The 22,116-nt window shown below is 39.9% G+C and overlaps 1 protein-coding gene across 5 annotated transcripts; it reads right to left on the reverse strand.

The window, feature by feature from the left end:
* Window positions 1-3,319: 3,319 nt before the first annotated feature.
* Window positions 3,320-18,033, reverse strand: HAUS1 (HAUS augmin like complex subunit 1). Of its 5 annotated transcripts, none has more exons than XM_039228914.1 (10): window positions 17,959-18,033; window positions 17,014-17,188; window positions 11,616-11,751; window positions 10,112-10,246; window positions 8,983-9,106; window positions 8,516-8,581; window positions 6,548-6,619; window positions 6,259-6,306; window positions 4,964-4,993; window positions 3,320-3,665 (listed from the first exon to the last, which is right to left on the reverse strand). In XM_039228914.1, exons 1-10 carry the CDS (start codon window positions 17,986-17,988, stop codon window positions 3,642-3,644), a joined length of 840 nt encoding a protein of 279 aa, XP_039084845.1. In that variant the 5' UTR covers window positions 17,989-18,033; the 3' UTR covers window positions 3,320-3,641. The 5 variants fall into 5 exon arrangements, with proteins under 5 accessions (XP_039084845.1, XP_039084844.1, XP_039084848.1 ...); XM_039228913.1 differs by having other exon boundaries at window positions 3,320-4,608; XM_039228917.1 differs by having other exon boundaries at window positions 4,933-4,993.
* Window positions 18,034-22,116: the final 4,083 nt, after the last annotated feature.

The following is a 22,116-nucleotide window of genomic DNA, read 5'->3' on the forward strand; positions in this document are numbered from 1 at the left end:
CACTTGTAACTTTTTATCCTAGCCAGCTTAATGAGCAAGAGATAGTATAGCTTACTGTGGTTTTGATTTTTATTTCCCCCATAATGATGTCAAGCATCTTTTCATGTGCTAATTTGGGCATTTGTACATCTTCACTGGAGAAATGTCAATTCAAATAGGTTACTCATTTTTTTTTAAAATTTTTAAATGTTTTTTATTTATTTCAAGGAGAGAGAGAAAGACAGCGCGAGCAGGGGAGGATCAGAGAGAGAGGGAGTGACAGACTCTGAAACAGGCTCCAGGCTCCGAGCTGGCAGTCAGCACAGAGCCCGACGCGGGGCTCGAACCCACGAACCGCGAGATCATGACCTAAGCGAAAGTCGGACGCTTAACCGACTAAGCCACCCAGGCGCCCCTCATTTTTTAAATTGGATTTTTTGCCTTTTATTTTTTTAAGTCCATTTATTTATTTTGAGAGAGAGAGAGAGAGAGAAAGCATAGGGGAGTGGTAGAGAGTGAGGGAGAGAGAGAAAACCTCAACCAGGCTCTGCACTGTCAGGGCAGAGCCCAACGAGGGACATGAAGTCATGAACTGTGAGATCATGACTGGAGCTGAAGTCGAGTCAGATGCTTAACCGACTAAGCCACCCAGGCGTCCCACCTTTTATTATTGAGTTGTAATAGCTTCTACAGATTCTGGATTCAAGTACCTTATCAGATATATGATGTGCCAATATTTCCCCCCACTGTACAGATTGTCTATATCACTTTTTTAAAAAAATATTTTATTTTTAAGTAATCTTTACAGCCAACATGGGGCCCAAACTTATAACTCTAATATCAAAAGTTGCAGGCTCCACCAACCGAGCCAGCCAAGCACTCATATTTACTTTCTTAATGGTATCTTTTGAAACACAGAATTTTCTTTTGAAGATCTAGTTCTTTCTTATTTATTTTTTTGTTTTACAGGGGTGGGGGGAGAGAATATGAGCAGCAGAAAGAGGCAATGTTTTTTTTTAGACCTTCATTCATCATCTTCTTGTAACAGAAGTTCTTGCACAAAATAAACTGAGAATTTATTACATTCTGTAGTCTTTTTAAAAAAAAATTAATGTTTTATTTATTTTTGAGAGAGAGAGACAGCATGAGCAGGGGAAGGTCAGAGAGAGAGGGAGACACAGAATCTGAAGCAGGCTGTCAGCAAAGAGCCCAATGCGGGGCTTGAACCCACAAACTGTGAGATCATGACCTGAGCTGAAGTCAGACGCTTAACCGACTGAGCCACCCAGGTGCCCCTACATTCTGTAGTCTTGATGAAAAGTTAAGCCACAGTAAATGTTTTCACAAAATTGTAATTATATACACAACTTTTTTTTTTCCAGATACACCTACTGCTTATTTATTTTTCTTCTAAATACAATTTACTGTCAAGTTAGCTAACATACAGTGTGTACAGTGTGCTCTTGGTTTCAGGAGTAGATTCCCATGATTCATCACTTGCATAGAACACCCAGTACTCATCCCAACAAGCGCCCATCTCAATGCCCATCATCCATTTCCACCCCCACCTGCCACCAGGAAAAGAGAATATCTTAAGCAGGCTCTAGGCCCAGCATGGAGCCTTACATGGGACTCGATCCCTTGACCCTGGCATCATGACCTGAACCAAAATCAAGAATCAGACGTTCAATCGATTGAGCCACCCAGGTGTCCCGAAACACAAGTTAGCCAGTTTTATCTGTCTCCATGTAGTAAGCTGGGGTGATCACAGGACTCACCTTGTTTTTTTCTCTTGTCTTAGGAATGAATGTCCTGTGCTTCCTTGCTATTCAATATCTGAAGACTATCGTTTCCTATTGTTTGTTTGTTTTCCTGTGTAAAACAAGGCAGTCAATCTGATCACTTTTCTCTACCTGGGTCAAAAGCAGAAATCCGTGTTCTGATTATAGAGTTTTCATTATTGCTCAGTTCAAAACATTTTCTAATTCATATTATTGTTCGATGCATAAATTTTTAAATGTTTTATTTATTTCTGAGAAAGAGAGACAGTGTGAGCAGGGGAGGGTCAGAGAGAGGGGGAGACACAGAATCTGAAGCAGGCTTCAGGCTCTGAGCTAGCTGTCAGCACAGAGCCCGATGCAGGGCTCGAACCCACGAACCGCGAGATCATGACCTGAGCCGAAGTCGGATGCTTAACCGACTGAACCACCCAGGTGCCCCAATGCACAGGTTATTTAGAATGTTTTTCTTAAATTCCAAACATACGACTTCTTAGTTACTTATTTTTATCTAATTGCATTGTGATGAGAGAACATGCTACATAGGATTTCAGTGCTTTTGTAGTGGTTGAGATTTCCTTTACTGCCCACTTTTGGGACAATTGTTTTTTTTTTTAGGTAAGCTCCATGCCCAATCTCCAAGTTTGAACTCATGACTGAGCTCAGGAGTCACATGTTCTACCAACTGAGCCAAAAGGAGCCCCTGAATAACTGTTGTAAGTTTTCTGGGTGCACCTGCAAAGAACATGTATCCTGTGGCAGTCAGGTATAGGATTCTGCATATGTCCAATGGATCAAGTTGTAAATCGTGTCGTTTAAACACTCTGTATACTTGCTAATGTCTTTCTTCCTGTTCTATCATTTACTGAGAAGTATGTAGTGTACTGTTCTTGTGGATCGAAAGTTCTCTCACATGTAGCATACACTTAGAAGTTTTTCTTAAAACCTCTTCTTTTGATCTTTATCTTTTAACTAGAACATTTTTCTCACTTAAATTTAATATAATTACTGTTAGGGGTGCCCCGGTGGCTCAGTTGTTTTAAGCATCCAACTTCAGTTCAGGTCATGATCTCATGGTTTTTGAGTTCGAGCCCCATGTTGGGCTCTGTGCTGACAGCTCAGAGCCTGCTTCAGATTCTGTGTCACCCTCTCTCTCTGTCTCTCCCCTGCTCATGCTCTGTCTCCCTTTCTCTCTCAAAAATAAATAAACATTAACAAAACAATTAGGGGCATCTGGGTGGCTCAGTCAGTTAAGTATCCAACTTTGGCTCAGGTCATGATCTGTGGTGACAGCTCAAAGCCTGAAGCCTGCTTTGGATTTCGTGTCTCCCTCCTCTCTCCGTCCCTCCCATGCTCGTGCTCTCTATCTCTCTCAAAAATAAATAAATATTAAAAAAAATAAAAATAATAATGTAATTACTGCTTAATAAAATTATGCTGGTCCAAAGTTTCTTTGATTCTTACAGTGCATATTTTTACTCTCCTTTTACTTTGAACATTAATTTCACAAGCTACTTTTATCAATTAGCTACTGCAGCTAACAATCAGCCCAGAACTCAAAATAAGCTTCAAATAATAATCATTTATTATTTCTTATGATACTTTGGGTTGACTGCGTGGACTTCTGGCCCAAGCCAGGTTGATCTCTGTAGCCTGCTTGTGGCTTGACTGGGGCTAGACAGTCCAAGACCCCATTCAGATTGTTGGCAGTTGGCAGCTGGCTTGGTCTTGGGTGCGGGCGGGGCTTGGCTGGAATTACTTGTTTCTCATCCATGTAGTTTTTCATCCTCCAACAGTTCAACCTTCTTTGCACAGTGGTTTCAGAATTCCAGAGCCACAAGACAGGGCAAGCTCTAACACACAGTTTTTAATCCCCTGCTTCTGTTACATTTGCTGTTGTCTAATTGTCTAAAACAAATCACAAGGCCAAGGCAATAGAAGAGGTGGAGATACAGACTTCATCTCTGGATGGGAGAAGTGGCAGAGTCACCACACAAAGGGTGAGTGCCCAGGGATAGGAGGGATTATCATTTCCACAATCAATCCAAGCTGCCTTACCAAAAACACTGGAATTAAGTCAAAAGACAAATGACAAACTTGGGAAAAATATTTACAATGCAAATCACAAAAGATTAACTTAGCTAATACACAAGGGGCTCCTATAAATTGTTAAGATAAAGACAATATCACTATACCTACATGGCTAAATAATATGGACAGTTTTCAAAAAAGAAAATATAGTATCTTTAGTATTTTGCATTTCCACATATTTGTGGGAAAGGAGGAGGACATTTTTAAGGTCATATAGCTAATCTTTAAAAAAACTGATTGCAAAAAAAAAACCCCTCATTGTTTCATTTTCTTCTTTTTTAAAAATTTAACTGGTTGTTTCTTAATCACATAGTACAAAATTTTTCAAAGTACAAAAAGGAACACAATGCAAAATTTCTTCTTTTTCCCTATACCACAATTGTAATGGCCTTTGATTTTACTTATGAAAGATTTTGTCATGTAGGAATTTTTAATCCAAATTTTCAAATATTTCTATCATTTCATTTACAGCTCCTGGATTTGGGTCCTCTGTTACTGACCCTATAATTATTTAAAAGTCAAAACATTAAATCTTCTCCCCAGTTTCTCTTACTATCTTTTTTTTTTTTAACATTTAAATCTTTGATCCTTGGGATTATCTTGCTGTAAGGCATGAAGTAAGGATATAGCACCAAGGGTTGAATTATCTATCTCTCCACTACTGATTTAAAAGGTAGTAGTCCCTTTCATAAACTAAATTCCTGCATATATTAACAACTGAAGGCAAGCAGGTCAGATCACAAGGAATGGCAGCAAAATCCTAGTGGGAGGAGGAGGGAGAAAAATAACTGCGTTACAGAACTCTTTACCTAGCTGGCCTCATGAGTGACTGCGTGACAACTGTCATAATGTTCACCAAAGAGACCCAGTGAGGGACACTTAACTGTCAGCAACATAGAAATCCCACAACGCTTTGTGATATGAAAACTGTGTACTTGGGCACAGAAATGCAATACACAACCAGAAACCACTGTTCCATCAACAGCGACATTATTATCGCATCCAAGAACACAGGAGTTAAACTATTAAAGACAATTGTTTCAAGTCCTATTCAATTTACTCTGTTAGGGAAGATGAAGCTTACTGGACCCAGGTCACAGTTCCATCATATTTACTTTCTTTGTAAGCTCAGCTTCAATGGTATCCTAAAGGAAGAAATAAGCACCATAAATTCTACAAATAAGGACATAAAACAGGTGCTCTAACTTCTAGTGTTATTTAAAACAAGAGAAGCAAAAAAGAAAAACATTAGAACAGAAATTTTTAAAAATACCATTATAAATATTAAATATGTGTTTAGACATTCCTTGCTTTTACCTCGCCCCCCCTTTTTCCCACATCTCAAAAGTTTTCAGACCCCTGATTCTAGTAAACATCTTAAGGGGGAAAGAACTCTTTAGAGAGATGAATCGGTCTCTCGGTAGAGAGACACTTGAACACATTTTCTGACCTCTGCTGCTTGAGCAATGGACTTCCTCAACATCTCTCATGTTACCTATTTTCCATTCTCATTGCCATTTTCTCATTACTTCTCACCTGGTCTAAATACGCCAACTGGTTTCTGTAATTTTCTTTCTCCTTCTTCCAATCAACCCTCTACACTGATCCCAGAATAATCTTCCTAAAGAACTGGCCTAACCAAAAAGCGTAGCTTTGATCACATTTCATTTCTCTTTAGCTTAGAAAATTATAGAAACACACAGCAACATTAACATTGAGTGGTCCCATACAGCCTCCAAGTTCAACTCCCTTTATATTTAAGTTCGTTTATATCATAATCCAGTTGACCTTCTTTAGCCTTAATGTCCATTGCATACCCCTAAACAGCTAGGCCACATCACTTGCCAAAGCGTGGAAAAGTCCTCCATTTTTCAGCTCATACACCTTTGTTAATTCTTTTGATTAGAATACTCTGTCTGGAGACACCTGGGTGGCTTAGTTGGTTAAGCAATGGACTCTTGGTTTAAGCTCAGGTCACAAATTCATGGTTCGTGAGATTGAGCTCTGGGTTGGGCTCCATGCTAACAGCTTGCTTTGGATTCTCGCTCTTCTTCTTTCTGCTCCTTCTCTGCTTGCTCTCTCTGTCTCTGTCTCTCTCAAAATAAGTAAATAAACTTTAAAAAAAAAAAAAAAAGAATATCCTGTCTCACAATCCCCCTTTTCCAACCAGGAAAATCTATGAAAAAAATTTAAAAGACATAAAAGATCACTATGTATTTTTTATGGCAAGAAATACATACACATATCCAAAAAAGCATTTTAAAAAATGCATGTTAATGACACACAATAGCTTTGGGACTGTGGTTTACCTTGGAGTAGAAAGGAAATAAGGGCAGAGGGAGCTTTAGCTATATCAGTGTTTTTTTCTTTCTTCTTAAAAAATAGGAAGAAAAAAACTGGAACTACTTACTAGTTCCCGCTTTGCTTCTTCAATTTTCACCTGAGCAAGCGACGGATTCTTTTAAAGAAAAATAAAACAAGGAAAGGTTATATGGCTTCAACTAGGACTCAAGGAGAAAAAGTGCAACAGTCTTTTTCAAAAGGCAAAACACCTTACAGAGAGTGTATCCAGTGTCCACACAGCGCTGAAACTTAGCACAGACTTGAAATCCTTAAACGTGAACCCAGCATTTTCATGATCATTTAGTACCCTTGTGGAAAGCTAGACAAGACTTTTTTTAATTCATAAAGATAATTACCGGCATTAAATCTAAATAGGATTCCAATTTTTTCTTCAAAGGTATAGTCTGTTGTTTTAGTTCTGCCAGTTTCTGGGGGTGGAAAAAATTCGAGAGTCACAGAGTGATAGAGATATTGTAATGCAACTAAACACTGCTCATTTCTGAAATAAAACATAATAAAGCATTAACATTAACCTATTTTAAATAATATACCAAATTGTATCAATATGTTAAATTAAATTAAAAAATATATGAATAACAAACTCACTTTCAATGGAAACAATCGTTATTAGATGCTTAAAAGAGAAAAGCTGTACTCCCATTTACTAAGAATTGGATGTGAGTAGGGCACCTGCTGGCTCAGGGAGTAAAGCATGCAACTATTGATCCTAGGGTTTTAAGTTTGAGCCCCACAGTGAGTGTAGAGAGGACTTAAAAATAAAATCTCTAGGGGCACCTGGGTGGCTCAGTTGGTTGAGTGTCTGACTTTGGCTCAGGTCACGATCTCATAGTTGGTGGGTTCAAGCCCCGCGTGGGGCTCTGTGCCGACAGCTAGCTCAGAGCCTGGAGCCTGCTTCAGATTCTGTATGTCCCTCTCTCTCTGACCCTCCCCTGCTCATGCTGTCTCTCTCTCTCAGAAATAAATAAAAAACATTAATAAAAAAAAATTTTTTTTTAAATAAAATAAAATCCCTAGGGGTGCCTGGGTGGCTCAGTCAGTTAAGTGTCTGACTCTTGATTTTGGCTCATGATCTCATGGTTCCTGACTTCGAGCCCCGCGTCGGGCTCTGTGGTGACAGTACAAAGCCTGCTTGGGATTCTTTCTCTCCTTCTCTCTCCGCCCCTCCCCTGCTCTCTTGCTGTCTCTCTCAAAATAAATCTTTAAAAAATTAAAAAATAAATTAAAAATAAATAAAATCTTAAAAACAGAAAGAATAGGATCTAAGTATGCTGTCTAGGAAGACAGAATAATGTGATTAAGAGGAATCAGAACGTAAGGGAACAATTAGAATCTCAAATACATATTTATGAATTGTCAGTTTTAAATTCCAAAAATCAAAGTATAAAAAATCTTAAGAGGGGTGCCTGGGTGGCTCAGTCAGACTTAAGCGTCCGACTTCAGCTCAGGTCACGATCTCACAGTTCGTGGGTTTGAGCCCCGTATCGGGCTCTGTGCTGACAGCTAGCTCAGAGCCTGGAGCCTGATTCAGATTCTGTGTCTCCCTCTCTCTCTGACCCTCCCCTGCTCACGCTGTTTCTCTCTCTCAGAAATAAATAAAAAACATTTTTAAAAAATTAAAAATAAATAAATAAATAATAAAAAAAATGTTAAGAATATGGGGCGCCTGGGTGGTTCAGATCATGATCTCATTGTTTGTGGGATCAAGCCCCGCATCGGGCTCTGTGCAGACAGCTCGGAGCCTGGAGCCTGCTTTGGATTCTGCGTCTCGCTCTTTCTCTGCCCCTCACCTACTTGCACTCTGTCTCTGTCTCTCAAAAACAAATAAACATTAAAAAATTTTTTTTAAAAAGGAATATACAAATAATAATAAAATAAAATAAAGCCCCTTTCTCCCTCTTCCTACTAAAATACATGAAACACTTACACAACCTAAAAACCTAGAATTGCATCCTCTAGGAGTTTGGGGGCCTGCATTTTTACCATACATGGAAAGAGAAGAAGAGGACCTAGAGGGTTAGCACATAATCCCTCAATAAATTTATTTTATAAATAAGTCAGTAATATATAACTGACTCTAGCAAAGACTTTCACTAGCACATAGTAGTAAATAAAGGAAACCAAACAAATGTGAGGATAGATACAGCTAGCTATGTAATAAAGGTATAAATACGAGTGAACATAAAGTAGAGAGGTAAAGAAAAACAGGTCAGTAGTGAACAAAGCTCCATAAAAAGAAGCAAATGAAAAGGCAGATTGTGTGCTAAGATTCTAAAGAAAGCTAAATTGGGTTAAAATCAGCTCACCTCTGAGAGGGCTACCAGGGACTGGTGAGACAGAGAAGCATCCATGCCTCTGACGGAAAGCTGCTCCTATAATTACAAAAAAGGGAGTTCAGTGAAAAAAAGTATTTCAAAAGTAACCACCATGAAATATTTTCATCATATAACATGGTAAAGAGAAGCTACAAATCATAGATGAAAGACTACACGCATCTAAACAGTTCTATGCTGCATGTGGGTCATTTCAAACAGTCACAGATTTGTGACAAGATGGGTGCAGTGCTAAGAGTCGGGGCCCCTGGGCTTTGGGCCCTAGCTGTCTGTGTTACAATCTGGATTCACTGTTAAGCAGCTCTGTGACCTTGGATAAGTTACCTATCTTCTCCGTAGTTCCCTTATCTGTAAAAAGGTAAGAATACTGCCTAGTTGTGAGGATGAAGGTCGACAAGATGTCTGAAAAGAACTAAATATATTCAGTCCTTTATACAAACCTCTGCAGCTCTGATTCCAAGTCTGAACTCCTCCGACTTTGCTTTTAGGAAATCCATGTTCTGAAGACGATTGTCAACTTTGGCCCTTTCCGTAGACAGATGCAACTCTGCCTTCTTTAGATCCCTTTAAAAAGTATAGTTGAAAACATTTTCTCTCTTTCCTCAGTGGAATTATTTAAAAAAGAAACTCTGGATTAGCCAAAAACAGACACCATACTTGCTAGCTTTTCTATCATAGATTTTATATCCCAGACTAGCTACCGTGTGCTCTTCCAGGTCCTCCTCCCCTCCGTGTTGCCATCTGAGATTTTTCTCATGGAATGCTAAGTAATTTTAAGATTAATCTATGCCAATTATTCTTGGAGAAAGTAAACCTGTTGCTTAAAAAAGTGATTTAATATATTCTAAAGCCAATTTAACTTATGGAAGTTCCAAAGCCCTCTTTCCTAAATGTGACATGATACAGTGCCTTGTGTATACACATTTAGTATTTGTAAGAAAATTTACACCCCACCAAATTACTTGTGCATATCCACACTCCTGATCTACAGCATCTAAACTCTGGGGCAACCAAACATAATGTGATTTTAGGCTGCACCATGGCTTATAAGTTAAAAAGAAAAATTCACATACATTTTCAATATTATAAAACCCAGGCTATCTATTTATTATTTTAAAAAGTATTTTTTAATGTTTATTTATTTTTGAGAGAGAGAGAAACAGAGTTTGAGATGGGGAGGGGCAGAGAGAGAGAGGGAAACACAGACTCCTAAGCAGGCTCCAGGCTCTGAGCTGTCAGCACAGAGCCCAATGTGGGGCTCAAAGTCACAAACCAGGAGATCGTGACCTGAGCTAAAGTTGGACGCTTAACTAACTGAGTCACCCAGGTGCCCCAAAACCCAGGTTATTTATAAAAGAGAAAAAAAGGTAAGAAACTATATGAAGTAAAAGATGATCTGTACCCAACCCCTACCTCTACCCAAGTCATTTTTTACTTAGAAAACCATTTATGGACTCCAGTTCCTAATGTGTTGGTTTAAATCCTGTCTACTGCCAAAACTAAATCTGACAAGGTCCTGTTACTGCCTGTATAACAAACATCATCACCACTTCCAACTCAGTTACTTACTCTCGTAAACATTTTTCTAACACTAAAGTTGCAGTTAGATTTTTTTCAAGTTTTGCCAATTCATGCTTGATTTCTTCATTTTTGGATTTGGTACGGAAAAGATCAGACGTCAAATCATTCACTGCAGGAATAAAACTAAAGAAAGGATCTGGTCATATAAACGGATATAAAGGACAATAATGACAATTATTTCTCATTTCTAACAATGATTTTATATTAATATGGATTCTTCTATAATCACGTAGTTTCATGCCTCTATGCATTTTTCAATTAAGAAATTTTTTAATGTTTGTTTTTGAGAGAGAAAGAGCAAGTGTACATGTAAGTGGGGGAGGGGCAGGGCAGGAAGAGAGAGAGAGAATCCAAAGCCTGCTCGATGCTGTCAGCACAAAGCCTGACATGGGGCTCAAGCTCATGAACTGGGAGATCATGACCTGAGTTGAAGTCAAATGTTCAACTGACTGAGCCACCTAGGCACTCCTCTATGCATTTTTTATATGCTGTTCCCATTGCCCGGAAAGCCCTTCTTCAGGCAAATTTCCATTTGTCTTTTAAAATTCAAATAAGATTTACTCCCTTTCTGAAACTCACTACCCCTTTCTCTGTGCTACTTATCAACAGTTTGTACATTCTTGTACTGTTAAAGATGTCACAGTATGCTACAGTTTTACATACCCATCTCCCTTATTTGACTGTGAGCAGAGACTGTTCTCGTTGACAATTATTATCCTATTCATCTCTGCTTCCCCACTGCCTATACATATATATGGCTATATGCCTAGCATATAACTGGTATTTGGTGTCTGCTGAATTGACTTAATTCAAGTTTAGGTTTCTTATGTTCTTATACCTGAAACACTACTTTCTGAGCCTATATATAAATTCCAAGTCCTTATATGGGCATTTAAGTATAATAGCTATACAGTTCTCTGATTATAAGTTATAGTGGGAGTCCTAGCTAAGATATGGCCACCAATGACAATTATATGGACTTTGGAGTCAGACTGGGTTTGAATCCCAAAGCCACCTTTTACCAGCTTGGAGAAGTTATTTAATATACCACTCCTGAGCTTAGGTTCCTCTTACGGTTGCTGGAAAGAATAATGTCATTATATAAGTGGAAAGCCCATCATAAAGAATAAAGGTTTGTAATCTACCCATAGTGACCAAAATTCACCATGCTCAATAAGATAATTTAGGCTACTGCTTTTCTGTTTACAGGGAACAGTTTAAGTGTTACCTAATTTCTTTCCAAACATACATGAGAAGCAACCTTCACAAACCTAATCCTGAAAGAAGACAACACTAAAATTTAAACAATGTCAAGTTTATCTAAATTAAACACATACATTTACTAGTAATGATAAGAAGGAGTTAAGTAAATTCAGTGTTATTGGATTTATCATTAATTTCCTATGTGGAATTACCCAGTCAAACAAAAAGTCCTTAGTTGAGACTTTATAGTATATATGATTACAGAAATGAAAACTGTCATAAGAATTACCTAGCTAGTGAGGAATCCTTTGTTTCAAGGGCCACTGCACTGTCAACCAAAGCATTCAGGTACCTAGAACCAGCGTCAGACAGATTGGCAGGGGAAAAATTCACACTTCCCATGAGAAGGTCTTGAAGATGCTTGGCTGAAAAGATATAAGAGTTATATGGAGACTAAGATGTTTGTTTTAATTTTTAACAGCTTTCTTAAAAACTCATCACATAGCATATAATCCACTCACCTATAGTGTACAATTCAAAAGCTTTTTTAGTATATTCCCAAAGTTGTGCACCCATCAGTACAATCAATTTTAGAACATTTTCATCACCCCAAAAAGAAACCCCACATTTCTTAGTTATCATATTCCAATTCCCCAACCCATGAAGCACTAGCAACCACTAATCTACGTTTTGTCTTTTTTTCATATTTGGATATATGCCTAGGAGTGGACCTGGTGGTCATATGGTAACTATATTTACCCATTTGAGGAATTGCCAGACTATTTTCCAAAGGGACCATATGATTTTACATTCCTCCAGAAGTATATGAGGATTTCAATTTCTCCATATCTTCACCAACAATTTTTGTTTGTTTTGCTATTATTTGTCTTTTTTTTTTTTTGCATAGTGATCATTCACAGAACTTAATAAATCATCAACTTAAGACCAGAATATTTTTCTTTTTAATAGCAGTCCTCCTTGTAGCTGTGAAAAGGAATTGTTTTCATTTGCATTTCCCTGATGGCTAATAATGGTGGCTTAATGGTTATTTTTATATCTTCTGGGAGAGATACATATTCACGTTCCCTTTCCCATTTTTAATTGGATAATTTGTCTTTTTATTACTGAGTTGTAAGAGTTCTTTATATGTTATAGATACAGGTCCCTCATCAGATATGATTTGCAAATGTTTCCTCCCATTCTGTAGGTTGTTTTTTCATTTATTTGACAGTGTCCTTTGAGAACAAAAGTTTTAATTCTGATGATGTTCAATTTATCTTTTTCTTTTATTGTTTGGATTTAGGGACTTTTAGCTAAGAAACCATTGCCAAATTCAAGGTCACAAAAATATGCACTGATATCGTGTTAAGAGTTTTAGGTTTAGCTCTTACATTTAGGTTTTTCGTTGATTTTGAGTTAATTCTTTTATATAGTATGAGGCAGCGTCCAACCTCATTCTTGTACATGTGGATATCCAGTTATCTTAGCACTAGTCATTGAAAATGCTACTTTTTTTCCTCCACTGAATTGTCTTGTTACCCTTGTCAAAAAATCAACAGACCAGGGGTGCCTGTCTGGCTTGCTTGATGGAGCATGCAACTCTTGATCTCGGGGTTATGTGTGAGCCCCACGTTGGGTGTAGAGATTACTTAAAACTAAAATATTAAAACAAAACAAAACAAAAAACATCAACAGACCAGGTGTTAAGACTCCCAGTCTAATAGGGCAAGGATCTCTGCATATCTGTTGTCCAGTGAAAGTGGTGAAAATTGTAAAAAACAAAAAAAGAAACCCAACCATGTAAAAGCACAAAAACAAAATCAGATCTAAAACACAATGATTTAAAGCCTCTGGAAATGGTCCTAAGAACAATCAGCAAATGAAGAAACATCTAGGCAAGAAAATCTATGAAAACTCAGTAAGGAAGGTGAGAGCTTATGATATTTAAACCAAGACCATTTTCCTTCTCCCTCCCACTTTAGCGAGGCAGAGGCTCTACTCCAGACTATTGTAGTCAAGAACCCAGGGACCCCTCTGCCCCCAGCTCCCAGACAGAGGGCTTTCTTTCCAGGATGAACACGACTTCAGTATTTCTCATCCTGCCACCAGCTATCTGTTGCTGAGACTAAGTCCTAGGTGAATGTGGATGAGAGGTGTGGGCTCTCTCCAGCCGGTCACTGTTCTTAGAATCAAATTCTAACTTGGGTGAGCTTCTACTATGGTGAGAATACTGGGGCCCTGAGGCCCCTTGCACCAGCTCATGAGGTGGCGATTCCACACCAGGAAAGTCAAGCCAAGAGGACCTAAGTCTGCTGCTGCACTCCCCCGTCCACTCAGCACTCAGCATCTACCCTGGGGTGTCACTCAGAGAAAAGCTTGCTATTCTCTCCACCCTCAGCTCATCACTGGCTCAGAGATTTTGTGCAGAGGAAGAACAAAGCCATAGAAGAGATAATTCCTGGGGCGTCTGGGTGGCTCAGTGGGGTAAGCGTCCAACTTTGGCTCAGGTCATGATCTCACGGTTTGTGGGTTCAAGCCCCGCATCGGGCTCTGTGCTGACAGCTAGCTCAGAGCCTGGAGCCTGCTTCAGATTCTGTGTCTCCGTCTCTCTGACCCTCCCCTGCTCATGCTGTCTCTCTCTCTCTCAGAAATAAATAAATACATAAAAAAAAAAGATAATTCCCATGTATCTTCCCAAAGGAGCTGAGTTCATTTGCAACAGAGCCTGGAGAAGTCCAAGCCTAAGGAGATTCTCAAGAACAATGGAAGTTATAGTAAAAAGCAATTGAGAGAAGAGTCAAGACACAGGTTAAACTGTGGGCTAGTTAGTTTACATGGGAGAACCTGAAAATTAGACATCTAGGAAGAGCCATCCTTGGGTCACAACAAATATCAAACACTGCCCTCCAAAACTATTCCTTTAAGGGTGCCAGAATTTGAATTAGCTTGTAGAACAATTTGTGTCCCACAGCATTGTTGAAAACAAAAATCAGATGTCAATTAGCGGAATTTTACACCTGGATGTGGTCTATGAAAGAGAGTAAGACAGTCCTACCAAAACCACTGACGTCTCAGAGTGACTGTGGGAATACTTAAGTATGTGGCTCCCTGAGGGGTAACATCAGAGGCTTAACAGGGGTAAATAGACGTCATTAAAAAGAGTCAGTCACTAAGCAAATACAAAAACAACAAAGACAACAAGCTCTGGGACGCTGTGGGTGTTGAGAGACTAGTACTCAGGGTGGCTACAATACACTATCTAAAATGTCCAGTGTCCAACAAAAAATATATAGGCATGCAAAACGTGAAAGGATGGCCCATGGTAAAATGCAAGCAAAAGAAACTACCTGTCAGAATGACCAGATGTTGGATTTGTCAGAAAAAGACTTAAAAATAGCCATAATAGGAGCGCCTGGGTGGCTCAGTCGGTTAAGCGTCCAACTTCAGTTCAGGTCATGATCACACGGTTCATGGGTTTGGGTCCTGCATCGGACTCTGTGCTGACGGCTAGCTTGGAGCCTGAAGCCCACTTCAGATTCTGTGTCTCCCTTTCTCTCTGACCCTCCCCTGCTCGTGTGTTCTCTCTCTCTCTCAGAAATAAATAAAACATTAAAAAAAAATAGCCATAATAAACATGTTCACAGTACGAATGGAAACCATGATTAAAGAAGTAACAAAAGCTATAAGGACAATGTTGTATCAAATAGAAAATATCAAAAAGAGATAGAAATTGTAAATGGAAACTCCAGAGTTGAAGAGTACAATAACTAAAATGAAAAGTTCACTAGAGAAAACAAACAATAGATTTGAAGTACCAGAATAAATAATTAGTGAACTTGAAGATAAAGTGATAGAGATTATGGAAGCTAAAGAACAGAGAGGAAAAAAGTGGGCATGCTTGGGTCGCTCAGTTGGTTAAGCATCTGACTTTTGATTTCCGCTTAGGTCATGACCCACGGTCGTGGGATTGATACCCACATCAGGCTTCTTGCTGAGTGATAGAGCCTCTTTCTTTCTCTGTCTCTGTCTCCCTCTGCCCCTCTCCCCTGCTGTGTGTTCTCTCTAAAAATAAAATTTAAAAAAAAAACGTGAAAAATAAAAGAGCGTCAGAAAAATGAGGAAAGAGGGAAAAAAAGGAGAAAAATAGTCAAATAATACCTGAAAAGTTCCCATATTTATTGAAAAACAATAATCTACACACCCAAGGAATAACTCAACAAATAACTCAACTCAACAAATCCAAGTAAGATAAATGCAGAGAGATCAACAAGCATACATATCAAAATAAAAATGTTCAAGTAAAAGATAAGGAGACACTCTTGAGAACAGCAAAAGAAAAAGGGCTTGTTATTTACGAGGAAACCCCAATAAGATTAACAGTGGACTTCTTGGCAGAAACCATGGTGGCCAGAAAGCAATGGGATAACATAGTCAAAGTGTTCTAAGAGAAAAACTGTCAAGAGAAAATCCTACATCTAACAAAACTATCTTTTCAAACATGAGTGCAAATAAAGATTCCCAGATAGGCAAAAGCTGAGAGAATTTGTTGTTAGCAGTCCTGACTTGTAAGAAATACTAGAGTAAGTTCTGCAGGATAAAAGCAAGAGATCCCAACCAATAATTCGAACGCTCACGAAAACAACGATGAACACCAGGAAAGGTGGCTAAATTATAAAGAGTATAAATGCATATTTTTTTCTCCTGATTTAAAAAGCAATTGGGGCGCCTGGGTGGCTTAGTCGGTTAAGCGTCCGACTTTCGCTTAGGTCATGATCTTGCGGTTCGTGGGTTCGAGCCCCGCGTCAGGCTCTGTGCTGACTGCCAGGTCAGAGCCTGGAGCCTATTTCAGAGTCTGTGTCTCCCTCTCTCTCTGACCCTCCCCTGCTCATGCTGTCTCTCTCTCCTAGAAATAAATAAAAAATATTAAAAAAAAAAAAAAAGCAATTGTATAACATAATATGCATCCAAAGTATGTTGGGTCATAGAAATGTAAAATATATTCTAAAAGCAGTATACCAAAACAAAAAATCAATTTTGCTGTATGTTAACTTTAAAAAAAAAAAGCTGGAAAAAAGCCCATACATAGTAGAGTTACAATATAAATTGCACTACATTCAAAACATTGCATGTAACACATGCCACATACATAAGTTAGTTAAATACAGCGGAATTGCAGGTCTCACTTCTTTCGTATATTCTGACCTATAGATTTTTATCAATTGTGTGTGTGGTTAGTATTATAAAAACAACAGGTTTCCCAAATACACTTTTTCAAGCTACATAGGCATAGCATACATAGTGATAGTGTGACTTGTTCAAGTCTCACAGTTCATGGCTGCAACCTCAGATGTCCCAATGGCTCATTATAACTAAAGCATGGAGACTAGAAACAGATCAAAAAGATATGTAAGTGAAAAACCACAGGCATCTTGTATGTCAGGCTAAGTTTAGATTCATGTTTTAGGGGTTACTGTTGTGCTATCAGTGTACCAATTAAATTTACATTATAACGAAATTTATTGCATATTAAGTTGTTATAACAGAATGGGAGGCAAATCTGGGTAAAATAAAGAAGCAAAACTAACAAGCAGTCTACGTTAAACTAAATCTTATATACTTTAGCATTATATATAAAATATAGTCATCTCAAGTTATTATCTCTTTCAAAATACTGTTACTAATCTTACCTTCTGATTCATATTCGCTTGCTTTCTGTTTCAAGTCCTCTATTACCAGGCAGACATCCCTGTCCCGGAGTCTGTTGCGTTCTGAAAGGTGATGTAAAATCTCCGTGGTCCGAGGATTCACCTCATATTGCGGAATGGGGTGATCTCCAAATATTTTTTTCAACCATGCAGCAACCTAACCATTAAAAGAAAGACAAAGATTATAAATCTTGTTTATTGTAATAGCATGAAGGAAATATTCGAAAGGAGTGAGGAGAAGCAAACAAAATGTGTCGTAGAAATATTCTGACATCCCATTTATTTCACATTATACTTTGTTTTTACGGAGATAAAATACCAGACTCTGGGGACAAAAGTGAGCAAGCACAAAGAAAAAATTACCGTAAAACAATCCATCTTTTCCTAAAGCTACAAAGCTGTATATGCTAACAATCTGCATCACTCGAATAATTTTAAAGCTCAATATGAAGGTGTTCAGGCATTATTATACGTGAAAAGTCTGAAAAAAAAGAGTTGGCCCCAACACACCAAAAGCCCCGTTGTTCTGGGAGGCACCTAGAGTTGGGATGCAGGCTGAGGTCAGGTGTGAAAATCCTACTAGGAAGCAGCGGTGAACGGTGAAGCTCGTCTGTAAGGCGGGTTTGGATTCGGAAGTCCCACTCTAGTCCGCTGAGAGGGATCTCCTAGCACGGGGCTCCTCAACCGCTGTCCAAGCCCAAGTCCAAGCCAGGAGAGGCCGGGGAAGGAAGGTAAACGCCCTTTCTCGGGGGGTCTAAGCGGAGTCGGGCTCCCAGACCGTCACGGCGGACTTTAGAAAGATGGACCCGCGGAGCAAGGGGAGGACAAAAGTAGAAATAGTGCGCCCACGAGATCCTAGGGCCGGGAGTGTGCTGCCAAAGATGCCGTTTCCAGGAGGCCGCAAATCCCCGCTCCAGCCCCCATCACCTGCGCCGCTTTCTCTTCCTGTCCTTCCATAGCCGCGGCTCCCGCCACTTGGAGAGAAGCTCCTCGCGGGAGAAGGACTCGGCTCCCTCCGGAGGCCCCGCCCACACACCGTTGCTCCCGTCCCTTCTGGGCCCAGGGTTTCTGGGAGTTGTAGTTTTCTTTTTTTCTTTTTTTTTTTATTTTTTTAAAATGTTTTATTTATTTCTAGGAGAGAGAGAGAGAGAGAGAGAGAGACAGCGTGAGCAGGGGAGGGTCAGAGAGAGAGGGAGTCACAGACTGAAACAGGCTCCAGGCTCTGAGCAGGCAGTCAGCACAGAGCCCGAAGCGGGGCTCGAACCCACGAACCGCGAGATCATGACCTAAGCGAAAGTCGGACGCTTAACCGACTAAGCCACCCAGGCGCCCCTGGGAGTTGTAGTTTTCTACTAGGACTCTGGACCTCTGAGTTTTTGGGCCAGGCTGGTGGAAGACTCCAGCATCAGAACCTCTCTTCCTTTGCCGCTTCGCTGCTCTCTCTGCTCTCGGATTATCATTTCCTGGATGAGAAGTACACCTGCCTAGAATCAGCCTGTTTTTTTTCCTGATATTTTTATTTCTGACTTGAATCATTTGTCTTAAAAAATAAAAACCTGAAACTTGTTTTTTGGATAGCTGATATTTGTTTCTTTCACACGGAATGCATTAAGTTAAAATTTTTATTTTACCCTAACAATATGAGCTGCAGCAATCTTAATCTTATCCTTTAGTTTTCACTACCAAAGAGCTATACGTGCTGGAGGCTATTTTAAAACAGTTGACAGCTGGGGCGCCTGGGTAGCTCAGTCAGTTGAGCTTCAGACTCTTGATTTCAGCTCCGGTCATAATCCCAGGGTGGTGGGATGAGCCCCCCATTGGGCTCTGCACTAAGTGTGGTACCTGCTTAGGATTCTCTGTTTTCACCCTCCTCCTCTGCTCTTCCCCTACTCATGCAAACTCACGCTTTTTCAAAATATATAAACATTTATTTTAAAAAAGGAAGAAAATTTGCTTTAAAAAAAAGAATAAAACAGTTGACAGGAGCCAATTTCTGACACTGTCACTGCTGTTTAGTCATTCTTCCATCATTTCTTGCCTTGCCTAAAATTCTCCCTTCATCCTTCACTCTATTTGACACTATGAGAGGTTCTCTATATTTATACAGCAATATATAGTTTTCTATGTGTTTTCCTATTTTAGTTTCATTTTTTTTAAAGTTTTCTTTTTTTTTTTTTTTTTTTAATGTTTTATTTATTTCTAGGAGAGAGAGACAGCGTGAGCAGGGGAGGGTCAGAGAGAGAGGGAGTCACAGACTGAAACAGGCTCCAGGCTCTGAGCTGGCAGTCAGCACAGAGCCAGACGCGGGGCTCGAACCCACGAACCGCGAGATCATGACCTAAGTGAAAGTCGGACGCTTAACCGACTAAGCCACCCAGGCGCCCCTAAAGTTTTCTTTTTTAATGTTCACTTAATTTTGAGAGAGATAGAGAGATGACAGAGTGTGAGCAGGGGAGGGGCAGAGAGAGAAAGACAAAAAAAATCTGAACTAGGCTCCAGGCTCTGAGCTGTCAGCAAAAAGCCCAATGTAGGGCTTGAACACATGAACCATGAGATCATGACCCCAGCCAAAGTCAGGCAACTGAACCATCCAGGTGCCCTTTTATTTCATTTTTACAAGGGCTGGTAAAAATAGATGAACAAATTTTACCTATTTTCATGTTGAAACACACACACACACGTGGATTAAATGACTTGACCAAGATTGGGTAGTAGAAGCTAGAATCTGACCATAATGTTCTGTGTTTGATTAAGTGTTTATCTTTGAAAGCTAATTAGACCACACTGCTGCCTGCAACCTCCTGTAGTATACTGTTACATCAGCAAAGGTAGACTGTGTACTCAACTGTCTGATATATGTGGTTTAGCACTAAATATCTTTCTTCTAGGTTGTGTGCGTATTTAACATGATGAAACCTTGCTTTTCAAAGAAATTTTACTAACTAGCCAATACCATATTGTATGGCTTGTTTATTCTTTTTGTTTTAGTCAAATATATCTCTGCTCAGTAACCAAATTTCTGGTAGGTTGGTATAGCCTCTGAATATGTGGGGGAAAGTTATCTTTATGCCTTTTGTCCACTTTCATCACTACACATTTCACAAAATAACCCTCCAACTTTGTTGTTTCTACAAACCAATTTTCTGTGTGTGTGTTAGCCTACTATTACTTATGAGGAGAAGGATGCTCACCTTGAAAATAGAGTAGAATTTTAGGGAAAGGGATTGCTGATCATACATTTGCAAGCCATCTTTTAGGAAATGACTCTTGACCCAGATATTCATATACTCCACCCAAATTAATGTTTTAGGTGTAAATCAGGATTTGGTGAATGAAGCTGAAAGATGCTCCTTAGAACACTTACAAGTGAAGGCAATATTAATAGTTTTACTATTACAAAATACCCAATATCTACCCCCCCAATTCTGTTCATATCACAAAAATCTCAATAAAAATTCTGTGTGTGTATGTGTGGGGCTAGTTCTGACCCAATTTTTTTTTTGTAATGTTTAGTTATTTTGAAAAGGAGATAGATAGAGGAAGCCCAAATAAGCTGGAGCAGGGGAGGGGCAGAGAGAGGGAGAAAATCCTAAGGAGGCTCCTCGCTGTCATCACAGAGCTGGATTCTACCAACCACGAGATCATGACCTGAGTGGAAGTCAGACACTCAATGGACTGAGCCACTTAAGTGACAGGAGGGCACCCCAGGTGCCCCAGTTCTGTCCCCATCTTTATATGTAAAATATTTATTTAGTGTTTTTTTTTAAATATTTTTTTATTTATTTCTAGGTGAGAGAGAGAGACAGCGTGAGCAGGGGAGGGTCAGAGACAGAGGGGGTCACAGACTGAAACAAGCTCCAGGCTCCGAGCTGGCAGTCAGCACAGAGCCCGACGCGGGGCTCGAACCCACGAACCACGAGATCATGACCTAAGCGAAAGTCGGACGCTTAACCGACTAAGCCACCCAGGCGCCCCTATTTAGTGTTTATTTTTGAGAGAGAGAGAGAGAGAGAGAGAGAGAGAGAGAGAGAGAGAACTAGCTGGGGGCGGGGCAGAGAAAGAGGGAGACACAAATCTGAAGTAGGCTCCAGACTCTGAAAACGAGGCTCAAGGAGTCTGACACTGGGTTAGAACCCACACTCACAAACTGTGAGTTCATGACCTAAGCCAAAGTCAGATGCTTAACCAACAGAGCCCCCCAGGCGTACCTGCCCCAATCTTTTTTTTTTTTTTTAACGTTTATTTCTGAGAGAGAGAGAGAGAGAAAGCGCGCGCGAGCGAGCAGGAGCTGGGGATGGGCAGAGAGGGAGACACAATCTGAAACAGGCTCCAGGCTCTGAGCTGTCAGCACAGAGCCCTATGTGGGGCTCGAACCCACAGACCGCAAGATCATAACCTGAGCCGAAGTCCGACGCTTAACCGTCTGAGCCACCCAGGCACCCCTCCTGCCCCAATCCTAATGTGTAGGTATAGGAAAGGGTTTTTCTTCATCATTTCCATTTTATTCCAAATTTAAAAGCATAGTCCCTGTTGCCATGAAACTAGTTGCTGGTAAAGGAAAGCTTGAATCCTAGTCCAGTCTGGGGTGAGACGTCTGATTCTGGACCACTCTCAGTAGAATTGGCAATCACTCTTTGTGAATTCCTTGTTTGTTACCATTAAAAAAAATTGTTCTAATATATAGAATCCATCCAGATAGAATCTCAAAGAACTGCGAATTTCCACCTTGAGTGTGTAATGGATCCCCTAGAATGGTGTGGGTGCCTTTCGAAAATTTGGGTTCCTCCAAATTTTCGACTTTTATAAGAGGGTCTGGGGATGGGGCCAGCGACCTTCACACTAACCAGCTCGGCAGGCCCAGGGTGATAATTGTTTATTCTTGCTACAGCACCAAGGCTTTTAACAGCTGTAGTCTGAGACCCCACATCATCAACCTCCTGTCTCCTTCAAACCAACGGCGCCTGGTACAAGGTGACTCCGACACCGTCTCCCTGTGAGGACCCCTCCTGAGAGCCGCATCATAGCGGGTTCTGCTACCCACTTGGTCGCCAGGGGCAACCGTAAAGCCGATTCAGTAGGCCAAAA

The sequence above is a fragment of the Hyaena hyaena genome, unplaced genomic scaffold (assembly GCF_003009895.1).
Source record: "Hyaena hyaena isolate Hyena2069 unplaced genomic scaffold, ASM300989v1 scaffold_33, whole genome shotgun sequence".
NCBI lineage: Eukaryota > Metazoa > Chordata > Mammalia > Carnivora > Hyaenidae > Hyaena > Hyaena hyaena.